The sequence below is a fragment of the Nestor notabilis genome, unplaced genomic scaffold, assembly GCF_000696875.1.
Source record: "Nestor notabilis isolate BGI_N333 unplaced genomic scaffold, ASM69687v1 scaffold13673, whole genome shotgun sequence".
NCBI classification, from domain to species: domain Eukaryota; kingdom Metazoa; phylum Chordata; class Aves; order Psittaciformes; family Psittacidae; genus Nestor; species Nestor notabilis.
The window spans coordinates 72,471-83,564 of NW_009922477.1; the positions used below are offsets into that span (position 1 = coordinate 72,471).

The window sequence follows — 11,094 nt, forward strand, 5'->3', positions numbered from 1 at the left end:
AAAGGTTTTTAAATTGTAAAAGGCAACTTGTGGTTCTCTTTGACCTTTAGATCAACAGGATGATCGGGAAAGGACAGAGGAAAGACTGGCCCATATTGCTGATCATCTTGGATTCAGCTGGACAGGTAAAATGCATATCGTCCAGAAAGAAAGGAGTGAAGCGTTCCTCACTGTTTTCATGTTTCTTTCAGATGATTTCCTGATTATCTAAAGATATTTGGTAGAGATATTTCAGTAGCTTACTGTCTTCTGGGTGCTAAGATTCCTATAGCCTTTTAGGTAAGAACTTGGATGCAGAGACAAGGCCTCTCTTGCTGCATGGGGAAGGGCGAGAGAACTGGCATACATTCCTCTCCTCTTTCTTGTGAAATGCAACATCTCTGGCTAGAAGATAAATGAATACAGGAATAAACATCATCTCTGTTCTGGAACTCCTGAGCTGGAAGGCCACTATAGGAATATGACATCAGCTTCTTTTCTGCAGCACTGTCCTGAGGAAAAAGGGATAAAAGGGTCTTATTTGCAGCAATCACTTTAACGTTGTGGCTCAAATAGATCTGAACCAGTTAACAGGACTGGGTATGAGCAAAAGTAGCAGAGAGTGAAATGCAGGTGTCTGTCACTGAAAATTGGCTCAAAATTGTTTACAAAGAGAAGGAGTCAGACAGAAATCTCAGCACCGTGTCGAACAGTGCAGTCCAACAAAAAATTGCTGCAAAACCCATTAAATTGGGTCGACACTGTTTTTTATCTATCCCTAGAGTGGTACCTGAGTACCGTGCTCCTGAAAAGAAGCGAGGCTCTAGGAGTAAAAGATGAGTTGTGTGCCAGAGCACACATTAGCTTTCTCTTTAATAACGAAGATTGTGCTCTATACTGTTTTTATAGGCATATGTAAGTATACTCACAATATCACCAATACTTTTGCATATGTCACTCACCTCTTCCTGCCCTATCCTCTGTTTCAATCCATAGAGAAGACTGGGAGCATGTCTCACTCATCCCAGCATGGAGTATCTTGAATTCAGTAGGTCTTCGACCTGTGCAGTGTAGCAGAATAGGAATATGCTGAAAAGGTTATAGAAATTAATAGACAGTTCTGAAAACAAAAGTAGAAATAAGGGATGCTCGTCAAAGTAGACAATAATGTTTTATAGCATTTTAGAGAGGGCAGGGTAATACACTGCATAAATACTCCCATCTTAGATATGGTAAAGATAGATTATAGTAAAGATGACTGCATCAAATGTTACTTTGGGGGATGAAGTGGTGTCTGTTTTTTGTCCAAATGTATGAGACTCACAAGGATCTGAATCTCAAGTGTAGCTGCTGTATCTTTGAAATTCATGGTTACAGCAGTTTACTATCAGCCTGGAGACAAGGTTATCCATGCTTTGTGGTTAGGGTTCCCTCCTCCCTTTTAAAATGTGATACCCTCCAAAATCAAGTCTGTGCCCCTACAGTGATAATGACAGTGGAATAGAATAGGAATCCTTTTTTGTGAAAGCAGCAGAAATCCAGAGACTGGGAATAACAGTAGGATTCTCACAAATTCTACATGCTTTTGACTCATCCGATGACCTGTTTCAGAAGGCAGCGGCAGAAAGCTGCTCCTGGTTCTGGATACAGTAGAGATGTTAGACTATTAAACCATTTCTCTTTTCTTGACTGCAGTCTGAGTCTATGCTACATCAGAAAGACATTGGTTATCCTCAATTTCATATTTTCAGTTTCCTTTTTTCATCTGTTGTAAACATTTCTTTAAATGAAATGAGCCCAGAGGAGTAGTAGTACTATGCTTTAGTCTAGACCTACTACAGAATGCCATTATGTAAAGTGGAACCTTTGCCTAGATTTTGACGACAGCTTCTGAAATAGTCAACATTGCAGAGGATAGAATCTGCTGACCGGGGTGCTCTGTAGCTAGAAATATTTTTATCTGCTTGTGTGCCATTTCTGCAACTGTGCTATTTGGTGGCTCGGTGCCGCTAAATGTGGTCAATGACAGCGTGTGCCTCTCAGAACTAGGAACAATAGGCAAAAAAAATAAAAACTCACACAGACTTCTAGATGTAAGCATTTGTGTCTTTGTCATGGACTTACTGTTGAACTGTGTCTCTAAATACAACACAAGGTGCACAGAAGCAAAGACAATCTGGTTTCAGAGAAGTTTGTAATCTACTTTGCTGCCGATGGCAGTAAAATAGATTGAAGGCTGGGAAAAAGAAAAAGGCATCTTTACAGAGATGGATTTCTTTTTCAGAGCTAGCGAGAGAACTGGATTTCACTGAAGAGCAAATTCACCAGATCCGAATTGAAAATCCAAATTCGCTTCAAGACCAGAGCCACGCGCTCCTCAAATACTGGCTCGAAAGGGATGGGAAGCATGCAACAGGTTTGTTTCCTCTTACAGTCCATAAAACTGTCTTCTATTTGGTAGTTGAGGTGACAGATGCTCATTACAGTCACAGAAAGAGAATTCAGGTAAAATGTCAGCTATAGAAAGAATGACCATAGGTTGTACTTAAGATCTCTTTTTTTTTTAAGCTTGTCTGCATAACAACATAAGATTCTCAGAGAAACAGATCAATCTTTATTTGAGGGCAAGGCAGAACATCTTGTAACAAAGAAAGAGTGGAAAACCACAGAGGCCTCTTTTTCCTTAACTGGAAAATGTTTTGGGAAACTAAACAAATTGGTTACAGAAAGAGACAAAGTGAGTCGTAATTTTCATAGGCAGCCCTTTGGTTCATTTTTTTTTTCCTGTGGAAAACAGAAGGGAGAGAGCTTGTGAAATTCTTAACTCAGCTACATGGTGTTGTTCTAATGCCACAGATACAAATCTTACCCAATGTCTTACAAAAATCAACCGCATGGATATCGTTCACCTCATGGAGACCAGCGGCATCAACTCCATGCAGGTCCATGGCACTCGCACATACGCGGAAATGGAGCAAACGATAGGATTGGACCACAGTGAAGGTAAAGGTCTCCCTATCCAGGCTGCCTGGATCATCTCACCTGAGCGTTAGCTTCTGTACTGAAACGTTTGAGTAGGAGAATCCATTAGGTCTTATGACTGAACAGTAGGATCCCATTTTGCAACCATGATGTTGCACTAGTTGCTGTTTCACAGGGTATAAGATCTCCCCATCAGACAATTCTTTATATGCTTTGAAAAGCATATAAAGGAATTTTGTCAGAAACTACAGCAAATCCCAGTGCATGGTTTGTTGAGTTTTTTTTTCTTATACGAGTACTTTAATGAAAGTTATGAAGCTTGCATTAGGATTAGACTGTAATTTGAAGAAGGAAAACTTTGGAGAAATCTTTGAATTCAAGTATCCAGGATACTGTAATTTTGCTATGATGCTGTTGGATTTCTTCAGTTTCCAAGTCCAGGAGATTTGAGCAATGGTTGTAAACTAAAGAAACACCTCCAGACTGCATGAAATACAATTCTGTTTTCTGGAAGTGATACTTTTACATCCTTAATATTGAAGGAATAGCTCAGTAAAGTATTAAGACAGCTGTGAGCATTCCATCTTGAACAGAATGCAGGAATAGAAAGTTGTTCGCTACCAATTACTTTTAGAATGTATACCTCTGTTCCCAGCCCAAATTCAGTACAAGTAGTTATGTTATTCCCCAAGCTCTTCTTCAGAGTTCAGTAGGTTCCTTGTGAACGTGCCTAATAAGGAAAAACAAAAGTCCAAGCTTGTGACCCATAGAACTGAAAAGCAGATGTTATTGTACTTTTTTTTCAGAACGAGAGCCATTACTTGGAGATTAGGGGTTGGGGTGGGTGTTTATGTGCTTTGAAGCCTGTAAATGAGTACGTTCTTGCACCCAGTCTTATGTGAATATCTTTGTCTATACCTGAGTGGTTATTTTTTTCCATAACGAGATCAATAAGGGGGTGGGGGGTGGGATATATGTCACTGAAGCCTATCCTACTGTGCTGGAAAAAACCTGTTATGAATCTTCTTGCATTCTTTGACGGTTTCAAGATTACTGGCTCTAGGTAAATTTCTGGGTGATTTGCCTTTTGCCTGTTGCTGAAAAGATTCATTATTTGGCAACAGCAGTTCCAGCGTTCCTTCAGCTATTTAAAGAGGTTCTATACTCTCCCAGTCCAGATGTTTAAAAATTTCAGGCAGCATGTTCTGTCCAGGGATTTAAAATGTGCATGAAGAACATGAAGGACTTCCTGCTTTCTAGTAAGTCTTATAATGGCATTTGTCATCTCTCTTTTTCTTAAAGGATTTTCTGCACTGCAAGAAGAAGTATACAGTTCAAGACGTAAGCGAGAAGAACAACATAGAATATCTAAAGACAGTGAGCCAACCGAACACCCTCCTCTTGTCTCTGAGGAAGATGCGTCTGTCAGTTATTCTCCTTTTCAAGACAGCACTCCCAGGAGTGAGGCAGAAGTACCAATGGCCGAGCTCCTGAGACAAGCGCATAAGGAACAAGTAGAAGCTGAATTCTCAGGGAAAACCCAAGATGTGCCAGAAAAAACATCTACTTCACAACAGGAATACTTGTAAGTGTCAAAAGACTAGAAGGAAACTACAATGGAACAGGTTCTTTCTTCTCTGTGTAATAAGGGGATTTTACAGTTTTCTTTGAAACGGATGAATACACTAGAATTCTCCTCCAATTGCATGCACCCATTTGTTAGTTCCCATTGCAGGTTAAGGAGGAAACCTTAAGGATTAGGAAGGTCGGTCTGTCATTGTGCAGATATAACCATAATCCAGTCTGGTACACGTGAAAGAAGAGACATGTAATGTAGAGGTGTTCAGAGGTATTTGCCGACCATATAGATTTCTCACACATTAGGTGGCAAGCCATGGTAAACTGAATGGAATTAACACTAGAGAGAGGGGCCTTCCTTTAACTTCAGGATGGCTTTTTCACCCAAGGCAAAAATTTTCCAATTTAGTTGTTACTTACAAAACTCAGAACCACGTATTAGGAACTAGGTTTTTAGAAGTAAATTGCAAATGGCCAAATGAACAGACGCAGGGTTTTATACAGAGAAGGCAAAAGCACTTAAGGGAGCAACTCACAGTGAAGTATAGATTTAGAAGACCTGCACAGCAAAGCCTTGTATTCTGATCTGGGGCTGTCAGTGGGGTCAGTTCATGTGGAAAGGAACTTGAAAAGGATCATGTTTCTTTCTTCCCACTGTCCTAGTAACGCGCTGATGCTGATGACTCCATGCAGGGTTCTTTCAGGTACTAGTAGGCTAGCATATTGCCAAGGATCCCCTTCCAAAAAATGAGGTTTCTGTGAGTGATTAGCTTTGATGTAGAGGCACAGGTCCAAGCATTCCAACCACAGCTGAGTGCAGCAAGTGGTCTTCTGGGGATTCTTTCGCTTGCAATATGCTTTACACCCAGGAGCAAGCATGGGAGGTGGAAAGCAGAGTCTAAGGTGGAAGAGTGACATTGCACTGATAGGGAAAAATACCAGTATTTCCTAATGATTTTCTATGAGGAAATTAATGTTTCTGAGAAATAGAGAATACATTTGAGACACTATTGCACACATTAAATAAGAGTAGCAATGTCAGGAATATAGCTCCCTTTCACATCTAGTGTGAACTAGGAGGAAAATTGGGCTGGAAATTTAAATAACTCGTAAGGAATTATACTACTATTATTCCTACCAAGAGGAATTAGATAATAATACATACAGTCTGGTGAAAGGAAAATAAAAAAAGCTGGAGCAATACTGTTTAACGTATGCTACAATGAAGTTGTTTCATACTTCAGAATATAGTTTTTTCAAGGGCAGTAGTTGGGGGAGCACAACAAATTGTCAAAACCCAACTTGTATCAGGAAAAAAAGCCGTTTATGTGCTAGTTATTCTGTGTTATTATTACTGTTGTCTACTTGTGGGATTGGTTATGGAGAAAGGAATCTGGACTCCTAGTATTAAAATGTAACAATTTCCTCAGTTAATTTTTAGGATGAGCATTGGGGAAAAGCAAGCATACAGATGCTGGTTCGAAAGCCTCTCGAAAGTTTCAGAAGGGAAAGATCTAATTTTTGCAGGCTGGCCATTTTTTGGGCTGCAATCCCAACATTTTAAAAATAGTTGTCCTTTTAGTCTCTTTAATGATATTCATGAAAAGAGAAAAGTCCCCCTCGGGAGAAGATCCTAGGTGGTGAAGCAGGTAATGTTGTGATGACTGGTGCAAATCAGATGTGACTTTCCAAGCTAGCGTTGGAGTTACGAGGTTACTTGATGAAACTCAGTTAGATGAGAGGTAGCTTAATATTGGAAGCGGCTGTTAATTGCCCACATGCAACAGGAAAATATCGCATGTACATCTGCTTTAGTAGATGTCTTACCTTTCTATATGTTCTGTAGTGACATGTGTAATAATATGTTTAAATAACTTGTAGCATCATTTAAATCATAGCAATGTTCAACAGTGAAAATAACACTGCAAACAAAGTAAGGTTCTCTACCAAATTTCTGTTGGGTAAGGCTCCAGAACTCTATGTAAAGGTGTTGTGGTTTAAGCCTTAAACCGTGACAAAAGGTCAGTCTCTCCTCACCTGCAGCTGTATAGCTTGAAATTAATGGAGTAATTATTCACTTCATATCCATCTGTAGCCATCCAGTCTCTTTCCCCCTGGAAATAATAGGTAATACATAGGTTTGGGAGGGCAGAAACAACAGCAAAGCTCACATAAATACTTTATGGAGACCAAGTTTATGTGTGCAGCATTTGGACATCCATTTGGAGATCTTTTCGGGTGGGAAGACAAGGATTCCTAGCCTGATTGCTCTGGAGTTATTGTCAAGGAGTACTGGTTATTTCTAGACTTAGCTAGACAACAGACACATAGCAATATGGAATTGGCACATAATGGTCCATAACTTATGGCAGTTGGTAAGCACTGCACGGTAGTAACTTCTCTCTGACCTGTAATTTGCAGCATCACAACTCCAGGAACAGAGTGGTCCACAGCACCGGTAACTGGAAAAGCAGCAGGAGAGAAATCCACCCATTCTGGCACATCAAAGGAAGAAAGAGAGAAACTGTTCCCGCAGCCCCTGCTGTCTGCTCAGAGAGGTGACTCTCCCATCATCCGAGAGCCCGAGGATCCCCAGCTCTGCCGGGATGACCTCTCTCCAAGGAGAACTAGTCTAGTGATAGTAGAGTCAACTGATGAACAGACAGAGCATTTTGGAAAAGACTATGAAGAGGAACCCTTAGAAAAGGTATACAATGACTTTGCTTTCACAGAATTGACATAAATGAACAAGCTTTATGTCTCACTCATTCCTTAAGATGAGATTATTTTGAATTGTCCTAATCAATCCCCACCTGCAACTGAGTCTTTTCTCCTTGCCTCTGTGGTTCCAAGGGTTAGCTGTAGTCAGTTCTATAAAGGTTTTCAAAGCTGAAGCAAGCCATGTATGCTAAATCCAGACAGGCTGAAATTCCAGTTCTGCTACCTTTATTGTCCTTTGGTCTGTGACAGTTGTATCCGTGCATGTGAGAGAGAATTAGTGTTAAGTCAGGGGTGCAGAAACTGTGCACAAATGGATGGTGAAAACCACGTGTAGCGAGTTACAAAGGAATAAGGTTAAAAGCTTATGAAGAAAGGCACGACAAGCCCAGAGTGGCACGAAGAATGATGTGAAAAATACTGTAAAGTTAGTGACATGGAAAAGAGGTGGCAGGAGGTATGCTGCAGAATACTAAGGATGTACCAGAAGAAAAGAACTTGAGAAAGGTGTTCAGGTAGCGTGCGGGCAGCAAGGAGAAATGGACATGGGGGATGGAAGAGAAGAACAAAAACTATGAGAGGTAGATCATCAGTTGCATAAGACAAAGGAACCTTATGCCAATGTTGGGAGAGGGGAAAATGTCAGAGGCAAGGAAAGAAAGCAACTCTGTGGCTTTTAGTAGGGAATGTAAATGACTTGGCAGATATAAAGGTCTAAGGGTAAACAGCTCGCTTTGCCTGTTGGAAGTGAAAGAAAAGGAAAAGGCGTAATTGGACAGGAAATGAGTTTATCGGTGAAGCTGGAGCAGAGGCAGCACAGTTCTACTTTAGCTGAAATTGTTTCCAGTTGTGACATGCACCTAGAAACCAGCTCTTCTTTCTCTGCCATTTTTATTGCCAAATGTACCACCTCTAGAATGAAGAGTTTCAGAGCTCTGGCTCTGGGATCTCAGAAAAAGGTTCAATATAACATGCGTGCAATAACTCAAGACGTTGAAAGATTAGCTATGATGGGACTCGGTAGGATAGCTGCCATAGGAAAAGCTGCCGTCAAAAATGATGGACTTCTCGTTCCCTTCAATTATCAAAGTAAACCAACAGCCACTGAAAAGAAACACTTCCCTCCCACACCTTACTTATTTTCCCTTGGATGCTTTTGTATATATGTATGTTGACAGTTCCCAGATAGTTCTTTTCAGGTTCTCTTTGCCTTCTGGCCTCCTCCTTTAAATAGTTAAATCCTCCCTGTGCAGGAAGGAAACAACTTCAATGCTCGTTACTAATTTTTCTTGATCTTTCCAGTGCTGAGGCTATTCATACGTTGTCCTGTAGTTCAAACTGGTTAGTCCTGCTGTCTATCTGCTGCACTTTGTACCTCCCAGTAGGGATAATTAAAAGGCTTTCATATAATTTTCTGTGTAAGTAAACAGAAACTGTACATGATCTATATGAATTCCAGAGCTGGTGTTAGTAGTATCTTCCAGTCCCCTGCAGCGCAGTGATGTCACACTGCAAATTTCAGGCTTGTCCCTGGCAACCTTAAGAGCACTACGAGAGTCCCACAGAATTAGTACCACAAAGATTCATCCTTTTTTTTTTTCCCACTGTGCTAACGAAGAGCTAATGTATAGTTGAGTGGCCAAAGCCTCCCGCCCCAAAGCAGAGTTTTAGATAAAAATGAGTCAGTACTCCTAGAACCACATACACCAGAGCGCCGCTTCTGTACTTCCACTAGGAAATAGCCGAGGAGTTAGGGAGGCTGGAGATAAGCTCAGACGAGGATGAGATGGTCACTACCAGGGTTGTTCGTCGCCGGGTGATTATTCAGGTACTGAGTGTTGAAAGACTGCATGAGCCAATGGTGACTGGGCCTCGGTGACACCCTTAGGTCTGCTGCTGGGACAACCGCTTGGCTGATACTGCATCTGACGCTGGAACACTCCTGACTAACGCATGGGCTTCACATAACGCATTCTGATACCTTTTCTTAAAGGGAGGATTACAGTAATACTGCTAACTCAATGCTGAATTATGTTAGATTCCTCAGTCGGAGGCCCATGGAGGCTTCTCAGCCCCACACACGACACTGTCAGCTAACATACATTTGCCTGGCCACTGTGGCATTGCTTTTCTTTGCATGCCTTTCTAAGTATTTATTTGCAGAACAAACGTTTTTTCTAACATTTCTCAGTAGTTTTTGGTTTTCCATTCTTGAATCAATTAACTGATTTTGACAGTGCTTAAGTTTAAATAAACTTACCCATATGAAGGCCTCGCTTCATAAAGCTTTGTTCTTTGTCGTACAGGCTGATAGTATGCCTGAAATGCCACCAGAAACAGTCACAGAAGAGCAATACACAGATGAACATGGCCACACAGTGGTAAAGAAGGTATTGTCAGTTACACCCCTTGCTACCTTCTTATTGTCCAAGATCCACATTCATGGCAAAATTTTAAGAGTAGAGCGTGGAAGGAACCAGAGTTTCTCTTTGCGAGAGATTGCAATGTGCTAAGAATTGGTTTGAGTCGCAAGATCATTTAGCGTTACAGCTAATAGTAAGAGGGAGAATGGTTTTGTTAAGTGTTTTGGGACAAAGCTCTACCTCCTTCTTCAGGTCACGAGAAAGATCATCCGGCGGTACGTCTCTCCAGATGGCACAGAAAAAGAGGAAGTTGTAATGCAAGGAGTGCCACAGAAACCTGTCGCCATCGAAGAAGGAGATGGCTATTCCAAAGTCGTAAAACGGGTTGTGCTGAAGAGCGACAGCGAACGGTCAGAGGTCAGATCTCCTGCTTTCCTCATGATGGTGCAAAGCAGCATAAATGCCCCTTGCTCGCATTGAAACAAACACTGAGTTTTGAATGGTACTTGAAAAACCATTCTTGCAGATGGAAAGGCCTCCAAAGAGAGACAGAGAAAGGTGGGGCCGGGAAGGTGGAAAGAGGACATGGATTCTGCCATTTATGAGAAGTACCAAATTCGTAAAGATAACAGCTTTGTACTAAGATGACATACGGATGGAATGTGATTCTGTATTTGTTAGCGTACCTTTTTCTTTAAGGAAAAGAGTAGCAAACATTGAAAGGAAATGATCGATGTTCTCTAGATGTCCACAACTAAGCCTTTCTAAAACCAGACAGTTATATTAGGTTTCACTTTCTGGTGTGTTCTCTGCTTTGAAGAGTAAGAAAAAAAAAGGTATCGCTTTCATGCAAACTGTTTGTAGAGCCAGGTCATTAAAAAGAAATGATGACCTGCAAAGGTAAGTAATGCCTTTCACTTTGTCTTTCCCTGTCTTTCACTGTGTAGCCCTACCAATGTCTGGATGGCCAGAAGCTAGGCATCAGGCTTGCTTTTGGCAGGTCTGTGGTTGAAAACGACAGGTAACAGAGAATTTCATTAGAAATGCTAAGAACTGAATTGCAGTTCTCTTGCCAGAATTCATCCTCAGAGTTAATTCTCTAGGAGGAAGGTAACAAGAAAACGAAGTAATTTGGTTTTAGTTAGCTGACCATACCAGAAGGGTACAGTCTTTCTCATATGGAACCATAAGTCTTTATTTTGTCCAATAAAATTGTGTTTGTCACTTCCCGTACTGGTCTGGTTGCTCCTGTAAGAGTTCCTTGGCTTTACAAGCGTGACTTGTCCCTCGGAAGAGTTATCTTAATGTTAAGTATGGAGCAGTACAGCTAATTGGTACTACCTGCACGAACACAGGGAGGAGTCACAGCAAGAGCTCTGCTTATTACTTGGTGTAACTGGTGGCCTCAGCGGGTGAGCTGGTACAGCAGCCTGCAGTGTGGTGCAGGGTGGCCATATCCCAGAGCCATTCCTGC

At 41.3% G+C, this 11,094-nt stretch overlaps 1 protein-coding gene across 1 annotated transcript in view; it reads left to right on the forward strand.

Annotated features, from left to right (window-relative positions):
- Nucleotides 1–11,094, forward strand: part of LOC104403480 (ankyrin-2-like) — a gene marked incomplete at its 5' end in the record, with an annotated part of 84,946 nt that overhangs the window by 71,653 nt on the left and 2,199 nt on the right. The window contains 8 exon segments of the mRNA XM_010011626.1: nt 51–125; nt 2,264–2,395; nt 2,836–2,982; nt 4,264–4,546; nt 6,961–7,246; nt 8,993–9,085; nt 9,564–9,647; nt 9,873–10,037. Coding sequence (XP_010009928.1) covers nt 51–125; nt 2,264–2,395; nt 2,836–2,982; nt 4,264–4,546; nt 6,961–7,246; nt 8,993–9,085; nt 9,564–9,647; nt 9,873–10,037 — 1,265 coding nt within the window.